Genomic DNA, 19,106 nt, shown 5'->3' on the forward strand with positions numbered 1-19,106 from the left:
TGCATTGTAAAATGTAATTTATTTTCAGCAGCCATTACTTCAGTCTTTAGTGTCAAATGATCCTTCAGAAATCAGTCTTATAACATAATATAATATAATATTTCAGATGCAAAATCTATGGGAGAGTATTCTAATGAATTATGTAATGTGATTTACTAACGTTTGCTTTAGTCAAATTACTGGTATTTGCACCATTATATAACGCCCAAAAAAATCATGTCTTAAATTATTTTGTGGCTGTGTTGTAAGTGGATCATCCGCTCCTGATGAGCATTGGCTCTGCTTATTTGTGAATATGCTCATTTGCGCTGTGCTTGGTATATTGAGTTGGTCGATGTGTAAATGAGATGTTGTGTCTGTGTTCTTTCATTTGTTTGCTTTCAGTAAATCACCCGCAGAAATTTCCAAGCTCAGCAGCGCTGTTTTTCTGCTTGCTGTTTGCACAAACTGAAGCTGCAGCAGCATCTGTGTATATCTCTGTTACCTGCATTAAAAGTGAATACACGGGCATGCTGGCTCTCACACTGAGACAGTTATTCACATTCTGTCTATTGGCAGGTTCCACACTGAGAGCCACAGGCTTTTATAGGGGATGTAAATAAAAGCCCCACACCAGGCTCTTCACCGGAACACTGTCTGCAGTGCTTGAAAGGGGTTTACACAACTTTACAGCTAACAGCAGGCGAGCAACAGACAAACTTTTTCACCAAGACGACGGAGACAATGTTCTCTAACCTTGAAACGGCACTAAAAACTTGTTTTAAAGACTTCACATTCATTCACATTATCAAAGCCTGGAAGCATGGCGAGCCAGCAGATGCTTAAATGGACCTTAAGCCTGTTCAGGCAGAATAAATTACATTTTAGTTATCGACAACCCTGTAACTAATCGGTCCTCCTTCAGACACTGACTCTTTGGTGCATGAGTTATAGAGAGATTTGTTCTTGCCAAGGGAAAATCCATGGCAGTGGAGACATTCAAGGGAAGGTAATGGTGCAGAGCCTTCTGAGAACAATTAACGATCAATCCATCAAGGAGCTCATTTGGATGGAAGTGTGAAACAAGACCATCTCCTTCAAATTCTGCTAAATGGAAGGACTGTGAACCACACTCGTGCTGCCTCGCTCTTTTTTGGCATTATGCTTTAATATTGATGATGCCCTTTCATTGTCATTTGTTCTAGAAAATGTTCTTTAGAATTCATTTTGCTGTAGTCCAATCAGTACCATTCAAAACTTTGGGGAAACGTATTAACTTATTAACTTTAACTTTTTATTTTTTAATGTTTTTGAAGGAACTCAAGGCTGCATTTATTTGATCAAAAATACAGTAAAAACTGTAATATTTTGAAATATTATTAACATTTTAAAATAACTATTTTCTATTCAAATATACTTTAAATGTAATATATATTTATTTTTTATATTTTAATTTATACCTGTGATGGCAAAGCTGAATTTTCAACAGCCATTACTTTAGTCTTCAGTGTCATATGATCCTTCAGAAATCATTTTAATATGACAATTTGCTGCTCAAGAAACATTTCTTAATATTACAGATGATGAAAACAGTTATTCTGCTTAATATATTTGTAGAACTTTTTGTAGATTTTTTTCCCATGATGGAAAGAACTCAGTCATTTTTATTTACAATAATATTTTTTTTTGTATATATAATATAACAATAGGGATACAGAAATAAAGCGAGTCATATTTGACTCACCTCAGTATGCTATCTCCCGTGAGCCAAACCAGCACAAAATAAATAAGCTTTTATTAAGCTCCTGATATGACTGTGGTCTTCATCTCATGTGTGTCTACATGATTTTAAACAACTTTCAAAAGATATACTTATTTTCTGTATATATAAAACTATTAATGACGGAAAGTTATTAAGTGCATTTTATATTTAACTAACGCTCATCTTTAAGAAATGTGGGGGTTTTATGGTCAGAATTTTATTCACAATATATAATTACAGGTCTCCTAATAGTCAAAGATGAGGTAAAATCTCAAAGCTTTAGGCTAACAGTCAAAAAAAAAAGAAGTTATCCCCGATCTCCCTTATTTTGATGTTCTACGACAGTAAAAGCTACACAAACAAAAAATCTATCAGCCATGAAATCACTAAGCTAATTAATCCAAATTAGATTAATTCCTCATTTAGGACAAAATCATTAATTAAAACACATTGCGTAAGTATGGCCTGCCACGGATCATTAAACCGACGTTGATGTCTAGCTCAAGCTGTGCAGCTCTGGAGGCTGGTTACTGTGAACATGCTGTGAGAATCAGCTCTACTCACTTTGGATGTCTGATGTCAGGAAGGGAGCGGTCCAGAGCAATATTGTTGCTGACGTAGATGTTGAAGCCATTCTCTTTGTATACTGAGTCATCACATTCGTCCTCTGAGAGCGGGTATGGTTTCCCATGCTCCCCTTTTCCTGAAAACAGATGTGGTCAGACATCAGCAACCATGTTGAGCACAGCAAAGGTGTTGACAAGGTGAGCATGTGTGTACTAACACTGAACATGCACTACTCCAAAGATAGAAAGCACCGCTGTGAAAATTGACACTTTATTTTATTATTATTTTATGACTGAATAGCTGAAACAACTTAACCAACGAGCCTGGTCTTTCCCTGAATGCTGACCAGACACACTCCAGTATGAAGGCTCAACATGCTGATTGAGTTGCTGGCTCTGCAGTGTACATTATGTCTCATCCGCTTCCCACTGTGTCTGGTGTGTCACAGTTGATGGAAATCCTACTTATCATTACTTAATGGAATATTCAAATTCAAATTATATCATCTACTCACCCTCATGTAATTCTAATCCTTATGCCTTCTTCCATTGGGTTATTCTGTAGTATGTGCTGCCCTTTTCCATACAACTAAAGTGTATTGTAACTACAGCCATATTGCTGCAATATCGCAATGTATTTTTTAAATACTGTCAAGAAGAGTGTTATATAGAGTGTATTAAGAGGGAACCTTAATTAACTGCATGTCCTTCGTACTAATCGTTAAACTTAACTTTAACCCTCGCAACAATCTTTTTTGACATAGCATGAAATACCAATTATAGCCCTATGATTTCCACAGAGCAAAAAATACGGACGGAATCACAGAATCTAGTCATTGTAGTGTGGACTGTCAAGGGAATTTGCCATTTTTTGCATGAATAAATCAAAAATAGTGCTGTACAATGAACATGTACATTATTGATATGTAATAATGTATGTGAATATTAAAGTGCAAAAGACCATGTAAACACTATTGTGGAGTTTTTCTTTTGCTTATTGACCAAAGGGACTACCTGGTCTCATGGCATAAACGTACCTGGGTGCACTTTTTAGCGAGACGCAAAATATGTACCAATAATTTTACGTACCAGTTTCCAAAAGAAAGGAACACTAGAGGCAGTAAAACTTGGACGCCTTTTATTCCTTTTCAAAAAAAATTAGAGTTTCGATTAATAAAGCGTAATTTTCGCACAATTACTTGAAGAATATCATGTTATGACTTCAAAACAATATTAATATGCTAGGAGATATGAAAACTGATGCTTTTGAACGTTAGCATCAAACATATCCAGCTTCCTATCTATGGGTTTTCATAGACAGCAGGTTTGTTCAGTAGCTCACAGAGTACGGAGATGTACTTGAAAGGCGAGGAGCTTGGTTCGAATCCCGTGTAACTCTGGTTCGACAAAACAGTTCAAATCTGCATACAAGGAAGTTCAAATAGCAGAGTTGCATCAACAAATATGTTTTTATATCAGTTTTGCATTTGTCAACACTATCGGGTAGGTTTAGGGTTGGATTTGGTGTAGGGCATATTTCCAATACGATAGAGCATTCATTTTTAGCGACAGTCCCCGGATATTTGAATTCTGAACCGCCACAATACGTACCTGAATCAACGTAATAAAAACACAGCAATACGTACGTACTGTATATCAACATAATAAAAATGTGCCAGGGTTTATGTATTGAACCCCTGTTTTAGCGCCAGTGGACATTTCTCTTTGAAACTGCGGTGAAACATGCAGTAAACAGTCTCGCTAAAAAGTGCACCCAGGTATGCTTATGTCAGAATCAGAATCAGAATCAGAATCAGAATGAGCTTTATTGGCCAAGTATGTTTACACATACAAGGAATTTGTTATAGTTACAGAAGCTCCACAGTGCAACAGAAAGACAGTAACAGGACAGGACACAGGTAATGAACAAAATAACAGGAAATAGCCAATAACCAATGTACAAAGCAGCAAAAAAAAAAAAAAAAGAGAAATATATACACAATATATAATATATAATATAGGCGACTATGTATGTACAGGTCAAGTATGTGCAAATTAGAAATGAGAAAATAAAAATAAAATAAGTGAGTGTGGTGAATGGATAATGTATTAGTTGTGTGTTCTACGTTTATTTATTGAGTGTTCATGAGATGTATTGACTGAGGGAAGAAACTGTTCCTGTGTCTGGTCGTTCTGGTGCTCAGAGCTCTGTAGCGTCGACCAGATGGTAACAGTTCAAAGAGGTTGTGTGCTGGATGTGAGGGGTCCAGAGTGATTTTACCAGCCTTTTTGCTCACTCTGGATAAGTACAGTTCTTGGAGAGTGGGGAGGGTTGTACCAATGATTCGCTCAGCAGTCCGGACTACCCTCCGTAGTCTTCTGAGGTCAGATTTGGTAGCTGAGCTGAACCAGGCAGTTATTGAGGTGCAGAGGATGGATTCAATGATGGCAGAGTAGAACTGTTTCAGTAAGTCCTGTGGCAGGTTGAACTTCCTCAGCTGGCGAAGAAAGTACAACCTCTGCTGGGCCTTCCTGACAATGGAGTCAATGTGAATATCCCACTTCAGGTCCTGAGAGATGGTGGTGCCCAGGAATCTGAATGACTCCACTGCAGTCACAGTGCTGTTCATGATGGTGAGTGGGGGGAGAGCAGGGGGGTTTCTCCTGAAGTCCACGATCATCTCCACAGTTTTGAGCATGTTAAGCTCCAGGTTGTTGAGACTGCACCAGACAGCCAGCTCCTTAACCTCCTGTCTGTAAGCAGATTCGTCACCGTCCTGGATGAGGCCGATCAGTGTGGTGTCGTCTGCGAACTTCAGGAGCTTGACAGAGGGGTCTTTAGATGTGCAGTCGTTGGTGTAGAGGGAGAAGAGCAGTGGGGAGAGTACGCAGCCCTGAGGAGCTCCAGTGCTGATGGTTCGAGTGCTGGATGTGAATTTGCCAAGCTTTACTAACTGCTGTCTGTCTGTCAGGAAGCTGTTGATCCACTGGCAGACGGAGGTGGGGACGGAGAGCTGAGTTAGTTTATTTTGAAGGGTTTCCGGGATAATGGTGTTAAAAGCGGAGCTGAAGTCCACAAACAGGATCCTCACATAAGTCCCTGGTCTGTCCAGATGCTGCAGGATGAAGTGCAGTCCCATGTTGACTGCATCATCCACAGACCTGTTTGCTCTGTAGGCAAACTGCAGGGGGTCCAGTAAGGGTCCAGTGATGTCCTTCAGATGAGCCAGAACCAGTCTTTCGAATGATTTCATGGCTACAGACGTTATGGCCACAGGTCTGTAGTCATTAAGTCCAGTAATTTTGTGTTTCTTTGGGACGGGGATGATGGTGGAGCGTTTGAAGCATGAGGGGACTTCACACAGCTCCAGTGATCTATTGAAGATCTGTGTGAAGATGGGGGCCAGCTGATTTTTAGACAGATTTTATGTCATGAGACCAAGTTGAAATTGGAATGTAGGGAGAAAAAATGGGGGAAAATATATTTGATGTAGTCTTTCGATCACCACTGTTTACCCAACTATGATGAGTTCTGAAGCATGTGTGATGCTCGTGGTGTTTTAGTCACTTCACTAGCATTTCACCATTCATTTGATAAAAACGTATCGGGTCACCCCGGTTCTTAGATCCTTACACTGGTTGCCGATTTGTCAGAGAATAGATTTAAAAATTTTACTTTTTGTATGTAAATCCCTTCACAACCTAGCCCCTGTCTACCTCTCTGAACTTCTTCATCTCTACACTCTGTCCAGAAGCCTTTGATCCTGTGACCAGGCTTTGTTGGTAGTCCCTCACGTTAGGCTTAAGCGCAGAGGTGAGCGTGCATTTGCAGTGGCAGGGCCCCGACTTTGGAATGCCCTGCCTCTAGAGATTAGAATGGCCCCTTCACTGTCTGTTTTTAAGTCCCAGCTAAAAACGTATTTGTTTTCCTTAGTGTATTGACTACTGTGATATAGGTTATTATTATTATTTATTTTTTTTTATTTATTTTTTTTTTAAATCGGGTTATATTAAATTTTGTCTGGTCTGTTTTTCTGTGTATGTGGTATCTTCTGTAAAGCACTTTGGTCAGCCTGTTTGGTTCCCTGAACGAAACGCTGTGTCGAATCTCCAGAACTGTACCAATCGGGCAGTTAGCTGGGTCGAGCTGGCAACCTCCGCACCATGAAGTGAAGAGCTTCCACTTCAGGGCGTACAGTTTCCTCATAGAGGAGCTCTGAATTGGAGGATGGTCTCAGCAACCTCGGTTAAGAGACTGGAAGCTATGAGCTGTGCCTCCTCAGAGGCCACACCCACTGCTTCCACAGCTCCGGGCGAGGGTGGACGATAGTGCCCCCCGCCTGTGAGAGGAGATCTCTCCTGACAGGAATCTCCCATGGAGAGCCATCGAGGAGAGAAATCAGGTACGAGAACCATACTCGGCCCGGCCAGAACGGTGCTACCAGTAGTAGACTGACCTCGTCCCAGCGCACTCTCGTCAGAACTCCCTGGATCAGAGCGATTGGGGGAAAGATGTACAAATGAAGCCTCGGCCAAGTCTGTACCATAGCATCCAGTCCCAGAGGAGCTGGAGGAACTAGAGAGAACCAGAGGGGACATTGCGATGTCTCCTGAGTCGCAAAGAGGTCCACCTGTGCCTGGCCAAACACTCTCCATGTCTGCTTCACCACCTCGGGGTGAAGCATCCATTCCCCCGGGCCTCTGCCCCTGCCTTGACAGGATGTCTGCTCTCTTGCGCACCAACACATGGTGATCTCTTAGGTCTGGGAGAAAGTGTTTGAGTGCTCGAAACACGGCCAGCATCTCCAGGCAGTTGATGTGCCATGTGAGATGGCGACCACTCCACAGACCGTGGGCAGGGTGGCCACTCATGACCGCTCCCCAACCGGTGAGGGATGCGTCCGTCGCTAGCATTATGCAGTGACCAGGAGCTCCCAGCACCGGGCCCTGAGACCAGAACCAAGGATGTCTACACATGTCTAAGGCATGTAGGCATCGCCACGTGACCTTGAATGCGAAGTGGGTTTCCCCCTCGGGGAGAACTCCTTGGTTCTGAGCCACCACTGTAGGGGTCTCATGTACAGCAGGCCAAGAGGTATCACGTTGGACGCAGCTGCCATCAGACCCAGCAGCTTTTGAAACTGCTTGACAGTGAGTGACCGGCCTTCTTCACTCTAACGCTGGAGGCGTTCCCCTAGCGACGCAGCTCGAGTTCCTGGAAGGGTCGGGGACCTCTAAGGCTAAGCCGGATCTGCGGACCATACTTCAGTCAAAGAGGTCCTCGGTCAAGAAGCCCTGACGAGCGTGGCTCAGGGCTTACGAGGGCAGGCTCCTCTGGGGACGAGCGGGTTACACCTCATTATACGGTGTCCGTCTCCCCCCAGTGCCCTCGGGAGACCGGTCTGCCAACCCTGCCAGAGTTCCAGGGCGCAGCTGGCTCCAGCGAGAGCTTTTGTCAGTCATTTCCACCTGGAAACGTAGCGGAGCTGAGAAGCTCGCCACCCCTGCAGGGGTCTCTAGAGCTCCTGGTTCGGCCACGAAAGAGAGTCCGGGTTCTACAGCCGGCACTTCATTGTTCCAAAGAAGGATGGAGGGTTGCGTCCCATTTTAGATCTGCGTCAGTTGAACCGCTCAGTCATTCGACTATGCGCAGCGCTCTTATGGGACACAGCAACGCCAAGGCTGGGTCTGCCTCCTCCGAGGGCAGTGCTTACAGGTTCACCACCTGATCGCGGAAGGGCGTGGTGGGAACCTTATCCAGGCCGGGGTCTCAGGACAACGTGAGGGTAGGCTGGCCCAAACACAAGGCACTCTTCGCTTACCGAAAATGCTTGGAGGTCCCCGACCCTCTTGATGGAAGTGAGCGCGGTCAGGAGCGCTGTCTTAGCTGACAGGAATTTCAGCTCGACTGAGTCCAGCGGCTCAAAGGGACCCCTCTGAAGTCCAGCCAGGACGATAGAGAGGTCCCAGGAGGGCATCAGGGGTGACCTAGGGGGATTCAACCTCCTGGCACCCCTCAGGAACCTCACGATGAGATCGTGCTTTCCCAGGGACCGGCCGTCCACTGCATCGTGATGGGCCGCAATAGCAGCCACGTACACTTTCAAGGTGGAGGGCGACAGCCTGCGCTCCAACCTCTCTTGCAGGAAAGAAAGCACTACTCCAACCGTGCATCTTCGGGGGTCCTCTCGACGAGAAGAACACCAGTCCGCGAACAGACTCCACTTCAGTGCATAGGCTTGCCTAGTTGCATGGGCCCTAGCTTGAGTGATGGTGTCCACCACAGCCTGTGGCAGGCCACTGAAGTCTGCCGCGTCCCATCCAGGAGCCACACATGGAGGTTCCACAGATCTGGACGCGGGTGCCATATGGTGCCGAGCCCCTGAGAAAGAAGATCCTTCCTCAGAGGGATGCGCCAGGGAGGGGCTGTCGCGAGGAGGGTGAGTTCCAGAAACCAGGTCCGGGTGGGCCAATATGGCGCAACCAACAAGACCTGCTCCTCGTCCTCCCTGACCTTGCACAGTGTCTGTGCGATCAGGCTCACTGGGGGAAACGCATACTTGCGCAGAGCCCGAGGCCAGCTGTGTGCCAGTGCGTCCGTGCCGAGGGGGGCCTCAGCCAGGGAGAAATACAGCTGGCAGTGGGAGGACTCGCAGGAAGCAAACAGGTCTACCTGAGCTTCCCCGAATCGACTCCAAATCAGTCGGATCGTCTCGGGATGGAGTCGCCATTCTCCGGGGAACGTGAGCTGTCGTGAGAGCGCGTCGGCTGCACGATTGAGCTCCCCCGGAATGTGGACGCCGCGCAGCGATTTGAGCTGTGACTGACTCCAGAGGAGGAGATGGCCGGCAAGCTGTGACATGCGGCGTGATCGTAGACCTCCCTGCCGGTTGATGTACGAAACAGCCGCAGTGTTGTCCGTGCAGACCAACATGTGCTGGCCTAGGAGCAGTGGCCGGAACTGCTTTAAGGCCAGATGCACTGCCAACAGCTCTAGGCAGTTGATGTGCCCAAGCAGTCGAGGCCCCGTCCAGAGCCCCGAGGCTGCCTGCCCGTTGCATGTAGCGCCCCAGCCCATGCTGGAGGCATCTGTTGTGACAACAACATGCCGGGACACTTGTCCTAAGGGCACCCCGGCCCGTAGGAAGGCAAGGTCCGACCAGGGGCTGAAAGAGCGGCGACACGATTGCGTGATGGTCACACGACATGTCCCGCGGCGACATGCCCATCTCGGGACCCGTGAGTGTAACCAGTGCTGAAGTGGTCTCATATGAAGCAACCCGAGCGGCGTGACTGCGGCTACGGATGCCATATGCCCCAGGAGCTGCTGAAACTGTTTCAGCGGAACCACTGTCCTGCCTCTGAAGGAACTCAGGCAGTTCAGCACTGATTGGGCACGCTCGTCCGTGAGACGTGCCGTCATACTCACGGAGTCTAACTCCACACCGAGAAAAGAGATTCTCTGCACAGGGGAGAGCTTGCTCTTTTCCCAGTTGACCCGAAGCCCCAACTGGCTGAGGTGCCGGAGCACCAGGTCCCTGTGACCTCACAACTGTTCTCGCGACCGGGCCAGGATGAGCCAATCGTCGAGATAGTTGAGGATCCTGACGCCCACTTCCCGTAACGGGGCAAGGGCGCCCTCCGCCACCTTCGTGAAGGCACGGGGAGACAGGGAGAGCCCGAAGGGGAGGACCCTGTACTGCCATGCCCGCCCTCGAACGCAAACCGTAGGAACGGCCTGTGTCGAGGGAGAATCGAGACATGAAAGTAAGCGTCCTTCAGGTCGATCGCTGCAAACCAATCCGCGGACTGAACGCATTTGACGATGCGCTTCTGTGTCAACATCTTGAATGGGAGCTTGTGTAGGGCCCGATTCAAGACTCGCAGGTCCAGGATTGGCCGGAGGCCACCGCCTTTCTTGGGCACGATGAAGTAGGGGCTGTAAAACCCCTGCCTCATCTCGGCTGGAGGGACCGGCTCGATTGCACCCTTTGCCAGAAGGACAGCAATCTCCTCGCGCAGGACAGGTGCATCTCGGACTGCCACCGAAGTCTCGAGGATGCCACTGAACCTGGGAGGCCGCCTGGCGAACTGAATCGCATAGCCGAGTCGAACTGTGCGAATGAGCCAGCGAGACGGGCTGGGTAGCGCAAGCCACGCCCCCAGATACCGTGCAAGTGGCACCAAAGGCACAATCGACGTGCCCGCAGTGGTGCAGCGAGGGGGAGTAAGGTTGGATAGAACAGAAGGTGGTGCGTTCTGACTCATCCCCACAAAACTCCCTAAGTCCCCGGGGGGACTGGCTAGAGGTGCGCGGGGAGGCATCGCGTCCCCAGACTGCACTCTCTTGGCCACTGGCAATATGGGTCTCGGGTGAGAGTGAGGAGGCAGTGCGTCGCACACTGTCAGCCCACAGACCTGGGAACCCGGAGGAAAGGGAAATTGCTCTTTCTTTGACAATGTGGGTACCACTGGCCCTTGAGCCAGTGGCAGAACAGAAACAAAAGAAAACACAGGATTCTCCACCCGGCCCTCCTCCGGGGGAAGGAGCGACGCTAGCCTCGTCGTCTCCTGGGAAAGAGCAAATTCCTCCTTCTCCGGGTTGTGCGCGTCAGGGCCGCTTTGTCGTATTCCTGGAGGACTTGGCGGCCGGCTGAGGCGCAGGGGGCTCCGCACTCCTGCGAGAGGCTCGACGCACCAGCCTAGGTGACGACTCAGCACGGGGCGGAGGGGAGGGGATACTCACGGCTGCCCGGGCAAGCATGGCCGTCAGCTCTGGGTCCGGATCGGCAGTGGCGACAACACCCGAGGGGGGCAGCCCCGCCGATCGTTCATCCTCAGAGGACGAAAGCCCATCCCCCGATGCCGCGATCGACATCTGATCCTTGGGCGGCGCACCGAATGAAATTCTGGCGGCCCCGTGGGGCGAACCAGCGAAATCACTCGGGAACCGGACGGAACAAGCGCTGCGAGAGGAGTAAGAGGTCCGCGGGGACGTACCCGGCGGAGAAGCTCTTACTGTCACCCTCAGATCTCCCAGAGCGCCAGCCGGCGGTCCTCTGCTCGAGCCAGAGAGACCGGGACGGGTGGCGGCAGAGGGTGCCAATCCTTTCAGAAAGGAAAGGCGAGATCGCAGCGTTGCCATGTTCATACGCCCACAACAGGCGCATGACTCATCCACAAACGCATCTTCAGCGTGCTGGATGGCCAGACACTGAAGACAACGCTCGTGACCGTCATCCGAGGACAGGAAGCGACCGCAACCAAGAGAACACGGACGGAATGGCATCTTTAAAAAGACGCGAACTGCCCAGTGTTTTAGAAATTTGCTCTTTCAGGTGAAGTGCCCAGGGGAATCGCTGCTGCAGGGACACCGCTGTCTGCACCGTGACGCCACCCAGGAACAAATTCTTGAGGCAGAAGGCTTTGTGGAGATCGCTTAGACTTCTCATCCACTCAGCTCCGAAGCAAAAAATCTGATGAGTGGATGCACCTGTCGCCCTTTTATACCCGTATGCACGGGGAGTGGCTCAGGTATGCAAAATCCACTAGCCAAATTTCATTGGCGTTTTCTCTTATCAGAGGCAGTCGGGGCTCCCAAGTGAATCCCCTAATGTCGTCACGACATAACTCGTAGTGACCGACAGATAGGGAACCACTTATCTAGGCGTGGTGTGGGATTCGACCACGATTTAGGCACGCATGTCTCCTGCTCGGATTGAGTCAATCCTCACCTCAGTCAAGAGAGTGAAAGAAGGCATTCACTGTCAAGCAGTTTCAAAAACTGCTGGGGCTGATGGCAGCTGCGTCCAACGTGATACCTATTGGCCTGCTGTACATGAGACCCCTAGAGTGGTGGCTCAAGACCAAGGGGTTCTCCCTGAGGGGAATACCACTTTGCATGATCAAGGTCACGCGGCGATGCCTACGTGCCTTAGACATGTGGAGACAACCTTGGTTGTTGTCTCAGGGCCCGGTGTTGGGAGCTCTTTGTCGCCGCGTAACACTAGCGACAGACACATCCCTCACCGGTTGGGGAGCGGTCATGAGTGGCCACCCTGCCCGCGGTCTATGGAAAAAAAACAGAAATACATTACTTTTACACAATAGAATGTATTTATAACTCCTACTGTTTTGACAGTAAATTTGTATATGACATTACAATGTTTTATATGTACTCCTGACACTAAAATAAGCCAATTTAAATTTGTAGTTTACATTCTGCAAAACTTTTTATTTTCCTACATGAAAAAAAAACTCACGTAAACTTTAAATGTCATAAGGGTGAGAAGATGAGAGTTATCTCTTTAAAGTGCTAAACAAAATGCCTCAAGCAGTCTGAAGCAGTGCATAGCATTTCAGTTTTGAGAAGACATGTACCCTTTGATGAAATGTGAGAATACGTCCTGTGGTAGCAACGCAAGCTGCACAGCACCTTTTCATCAGACATGATTCTACTTTGAATGGTTTCCTCATGTCCTGGGTAGGTAATTGACCAATCAGTGCCACTAAAATCTCCCTGAGAACAGTTGCTTGCCTGAATCATTAAACAACATTTTATTCTCTCTTGAATATTTAAATGCCAAAAGGAAACTGAAATCTAGCATCCCCAATACAGCTCTCAAACATCTAAGTATACACACATGCTTTTTCTCTGTCAACTAACAGTACGCATTAATCAACTAAAAAGGTAAGACTATTTCCTTTGCCATATTCTTCCAAAAGAAACGTATTTAAGAAAACACTATTCCAAAATTGTTAAAAATGGTTTTATTAATGGAGCTTTGAATTACTTGAAACCAACAGACTCCCTGACATTATTAATATAAACTAATATTTAATATCTAAGCCAAACAGTCTACAGAGTGCTGATAGCAATATTCTCTCATTTACCTGCACAATAGATTTGAAACTGATCAAAATGTTAATTACTGCTCATGCTGCCGCTTTAACTTCCTCACTGAAAATAGGATATTTATACAGAGAGTACCGGATTTTCCGCCATTCCTGCTTTGATTTTCACACTCCTATGAGGAATTTCCTCTTGACAGACTGAAGTCAACACCAAACCACTATCCTACCAATGTAATTAATGCATTCCGACAGATCTTTTGTCTGATCTACAAAAAACATGCTGGCTGAGAACAGAAAATTCAATGCAAGAGTTCTTCTTTGATGTACACAAAATAGAAAAGTTTTAAAACAAAACAACACAAATGTTGTCAAATGCATCTATTGATATTTTCATCATATTTTGATGTCACTTGAAAAAAAGGCAATGCACACACACACACACACACACACAAAACACAAAGATGTTGTTGTCATGTTATTATTGAACATGCAACCTTACCAGAATTAGAGAAAACTTACGATGACACCATCTCATGGATATTAAGTGAGAATGATAAAATATGTGTGTGTGTGTGGGTGGTCCTCGTAATCTCTACGTTATGGGTAAAAAAATGTCCCCACAAAGGTGGCAATACCCAAAATCCTTGTGCTTGTCCATGAGGAAACAAGGTTATAAATCATACAGAATTAAGTTTTTGGAAAATCTAAAAATGCAGAAAGTTTCCTGTGAGGGGTAGGTTTAGGTGTAGGGTTGGTGTAGGGCAGACCTGGGCATTGTATGGCCCCTTGGCCACATCTGGCCCTCTGGCTGTCTTTGACCGGCCCGCGTGAGGTAATTCGTTAATTGTGAACTAAAAGTCAATCGTAAATAGGTGTAATTAGGTGTATGCAATACAACCGCACTGCTTTTATTTTCAAGGCAACAGCTTTGTTTCCTGATAATGAAACAACTTAAAATCACTTCGAAATTGATTTTATTTTATTATTAATGAAAGCAGGACGCGCTTTCTGCCATCTCTGAAGCTGGAGCGCGTCAGAAAAAAAGAACCGAAACTCAGTGTATGGCTGCCTCACAGACATGTGAAATAGGCTATATTTATAGAAAGTTTAAATTGTCTTCTTTTAAACGAACCAATTCAAAAACAAATATGTCCTGATTATTGTAATATGTATGAAGGTTGCATTCATTCTAAAGGCGCGTCCAGTACTCTGGAGATGAAAGAGAATTAATAAATAATTAAAATATCTCCTTTTTTCCAACACATTCATAGGCGACTTATGCCTGTGATTGGTGGCAACCTTTATATGTGTGCTTGAGTGTGGAATTGAAGCTCATTGGATTATTAGCTTTAATATAAACATGCGATTAGTTAATAATGACTTAAATAAATGACTAGTTACGTTGTTGGGGGCAACCCTATTAAATACCAGCTAGAGGTCTCTTAAAGTTTTTAAAGCATTTTAGCTACGTTTTTCCATTGTCGGATAAATTCTGCTTTCAGAACTGTCATGTCCGTAACGGAGAGATGTCCGTCCGTTCTGATTTTTCCTCTGAAACATAAAAACTAATTTATTTAAATAAAAAAAATGCCTATGTATGCTATATTTTATGTTGTGAATAGACAACCCTTTCCATTCGGCAGATATTGTTGCTTCTGGGCGGTGCATTGTAAATCAGAAAAGTCTACAAATAGGCCTCCGTTGTCTCGCAAAAACTCGGGTCTTTTTTTGTCACGTCCTTAACACATGTGCAGGCTATCCTATTTTTTTAAACACTGCAAAAAATTGCACATTTTCAAAACTGTTTTTGTGAATGTTCATTAGCTACTGGTATAATTTGAAAATACAGTTTGTACATCATAAAAACCTTTACACCTATGGAATGTCCCCATAAACCATGGAAAGCCAACGTGTTTGAGTAATTAACACATACTTTCTCGCATGACTTTGAAAGCTTTGCTAATTAGGAGCATTGAGAGAATATTCTAGCAAAACAGATCATTGAGGTTCTGTATTTGTCTGTATGTACTATATGCAAGTATAAAATTTGTGCGTATATCCCCGCATATACTGTATGTATGTATGCACATAATGTGCGTGTGTGTATGTCTGTAAGCCTTATTCATTAAATACATCCCTTAGTGCATTTCAGCACAAAGTCATCTCTCTGATATGTGCATAATTACAATAACTTCACACCCACTCCTCTGGCATTTTCTGGCGTGATAACAGAGTTAAACAGAACATTTAAATCATAATGCAAAATTACAGATTTTAATACTCCTACACACAAGCCCTCAGTGTAACTGTGTACACGTGTTTGCCTCTTAAAAGCACTGAACAACAGCTCCATGCAGAGTTTATTATTGTTATCAGAACTTTTGGGGCAAGGCTTCAGAAAGCATTGCGGTTTTGATCACTGACAGGCATGTGGATAACAGAGGCAAAGGATTTTCTTCAGTTGGTGTAATTGCAAAACAAGCATTAAATCTGATAAATACTGGTTCTGTACTGGATCAGCTGGACCTCTGTTCTGTGTCGACTACTGAATTATTATAATGTGATGTAGTCTATATAACTTGGCAATTTTACACACCAGGATCTCCACTCCTGAATATATGATTTTGAATGTCACTGTCATTGTGATTTGTCAGTTAGATTTAAAGGTCTCTGCATGCTGGGCTGAAGATAAGTACAACTTAGAAATTGCTTCTTCAGAATGCTAAATTATTCTGTACCTAATAATACATTTATAGTGTTTCTATGTATATTTTAAATATGTTATACACACAAACTCAATGCTTTAAAAAAAACCTGTACATTCTCACACAAACACACACACACACATACATTTAAAAGCCTTTATGTGCATGTTTAAATTTTTTTTTTAATTAATTAAAAAGTAATAATAAATAATAATAATAATATTAATAATAAACACCCCTTGTTATGCTTTAATCCGGGAAGATCTATTACTCCTTTCTGGCATTCATATTCTACCATCTCCAGTGAACTAGATTCATGAACAATTTGTGAGTGTTTTTTTTTTCATAATGAAAGCTGCTATCTTAAGATTTGTCTCCAACAGATGGTGTGCTCTGAAAGCCCTCTGACAGAATAATGCAGCATGCTCCAACGTGACGGGTCAACACAGAACAGTTGGGCCGAGTGGGCCATATGCAGAAGGACGTGGTCCTGCCTGCAGGCGCCAGAAAAGCCATCCTCCCTCTAATCTGACAAATCTCCCTGCCTAAAAGTGACTTCTTTTTTCATTATTCCAAAGAGCTACAAAACAAGCCTCTTTCTGGGTACTTACTTTCATACAGTTATCTGCAGAACACAATTATTTGCTATCCTGAGCACTTGCATTTGACATCTGGGATTTAAGAGTATTTGCAAGTATCTGAAGTTAAACATTATTTATAATGTAAATGCCCAGCAATGTCAAAATGCATTCATCGAAAAAGAATTGCAGGCCCCGAAGAGGCATTTAGAAAATAAAGGTGGAATGAGAAGAGCTACTAAAGCTACTATTTACTAGCACTAACATTTATATTAAAGGGGCCATGAAATGCAGTTTTTTATTATGTTTTTGCATATATTTGTAAAAGTTATTATTTTCCATCCTCATTTTCGCTCTCTGTGAAAAACAAAGAAATGAAAGGGGGGTTACCTCTTGAGAATGTGATTATCTAACTTCATTGCATAGTATCCCCACCCTCCTTTACAGCATGTCATGTGTTTTAACAGAGATGTACACTCACTGGCCACTTTATTAGGTACACCTTACTAGTACCGGGTTGGAACCCCTTTTGCCTTCAGAACTGCCTTAATTCTTCATGGCATAGATTCAACAAGGTGTTGGAAACATGCCTCAGAGATTTTGGTCCATATTGACATGATAGCATCACGCAGTTACTGCAGATTTGTTGGCTGCACATCCATGAAGCGAATCTCCCGTTCCACCACATCCCAAAGGTGCTCTATTGGATTGAGATCTGGTGACTGTGGAGGCCATTTGAGTAAAGTGAACTAATTGTCATGTTCCAGAAACCAGTCTGAGTCCCATTGTAACACATCTCCTCTCCACATGGAGGGATGTTGAAAGACGTTCACAACTAGTTACAAAATGGCATAGGCATTCGCCTATTTTCCACAATAATAACCTTTTGTCAGGCAGTTCTCCATTTCATTGTCCGCAATGGACTCATAATAAAGTAAACACTCTGGGAGATATCTATGATGATAGTGGTTTAAAATACTTCCAGAATAATAATATAATATGCCAGGCACCTCCTTCTTTATGTATTTGCACATTAGATCGGCCCTATGGGCATATGGGGTGCCTTGGAACTCTCAACTGCCTATTCACCCTTTGCACAAACTAATCCTTCCTTCTGAGGAATCTTCCTCCTCTGCTTCAGTCATCTATCTCTTTCTTCTTGAGCATTCATACAAACCTTTATCTATTAAAACTTTTTGGGCTAAGGCACGTTTTAGCATTTTTTTTGGGAGTGCCCCTCTCTCTCACATTTTTGGACTCTCACAGGACCTATCATATTTGTTGGGTACTGAGATGTTTGACTCTGCACCATTTTTTCATGAATGACTTTTGGGACTTCACCTTGTCCGTCCAACAAAGATATTGACTGTTAGCTGTTCGCACAGCAGCAAAAAAAATACTACTCAAACATTGGAATCCTCCTCACACAATGGACAGACGAACCTGGACTGTGTATTTGTTGGACATTATCTCAATGGAACTCTCTACTTCTCGTATACATGGATCTAACGTGAAAACTGTAAATTCATGGCATTCAGCTTTTAATGTTGTCTTCTTTTCTAAAATCATTGTAAAAATAATTGTATTGTTATTTGTTTATCTATTTATATTAATTAATGTGTTTATTATTATTATTTATTTAATTGTATTTATTTATTTTTTAAGTTTAAGGTTTTAAATTCCTTTTTGTTTTGTATTACTGTTCCACAAAATAAAACTCAATAAACAGTTGTTAACAAAAAAAGAAACCAGTCTGAGATGATGTGAGCTTTGTGACATGGTGCATTATCCTGCTGGAAGTAGCCATCAGAATATGGGTACACTGTAGTCATAAAGGGATGGACATGGTCAGCAACAATACTCAGGTAGACTAAGGCGTTTAAACGATGCTCAATTGGTACTAAGGGGCCCAAAGTGTGCCATGAAAATACCCCCCACATCATTACACCATCACCACCAGCCTGAACCGTTGAGACAAGGCACGATGGATCCATGCTTGCATGTTCTTTATGCCAGATTCTGACCCTACCATCTGAATGTTGCAGCAGAAATCGAGACTCATCAGACCAGGCAATGTTTTTCCAATTTTCTATTGTCCAGTTTTGGTGAGCCTGTGCAAATTGTAGCCTCTGTTTCCAGTTCTTAGCTGACAGGAGGGGCACCCGGTGTGGTCTTCTGCTGCTGTAGCCCATTTGCTTCAGGGTTCGATGTGTTGTGCATTCAGAGATGGTATTCTGCATACCTTGGTTGTAACGAGTAGTTATTTGAGTTACTGTTGCCTTTCTATCATCTCTAACCAGTCTGCCCATTCTCCTCTGACATCTGACATCAACAAGGCATTTTCGTCCACACAACTGCTGCTCACTGGATATTTTCTCTTTTTCGGACCATTCTCTGTAAACCCTAGAGATGGTTGTGCATGAAAATCCCAGTAGATCAACAGTTCTTGAAATACTCAGACCAACCCGTCTGGCACCAACAACCATTACACTTTCAAAGTCACTTAAATCCCCTTTCTTCCCCATTCTGATGCTCGGTTTAAACTTCAGCAAGTCGTCTTCACCACATCTAGATGCCTAAATGCATTGAGTTGCTACCATGTGAATGGCTGATTAGCAATTTATGTTACCAAGCAATTGAACAGGTGTACCTAATAAAGTGG

At 44.6% G+C, this 19,106-nt stretch overlaps 1 protein-coding gene across 1 annotated transcript in view; it reads right to left on the reverse strand.

The window, feature by feature from the left end:
• galntl6 (polypeptide N-acetylgalactosaminyltransferase like 6) overlaps positions 1-19,106 on the reverse strand; it is a 253,291-nt gene that overhangs the window by 160,208 nt on the left and 73,977 nt on the right. The window contains exon 4 of the mRNA XM_079423273.1: positions 2,306-2,444. Coding sequence (XP_079279399.1) covers positions 2,306-2,444 — 139 coding nt within the window. The remainder of the gene's footprint in view (positions 1-2,305; positions 2,445-19,106) is intronic.

The sequence above is a fragment of the Barbus barbus genome, assembly GCF_936440315.1.
Source record: "Barbus barbus genome assembly, chromosome: 8".
NCBI lineage: Eukaryota > Metazoa > Chordata > Actinopteri > Cypriniformes > Cyprinidae > Barbus > Barbus barbus.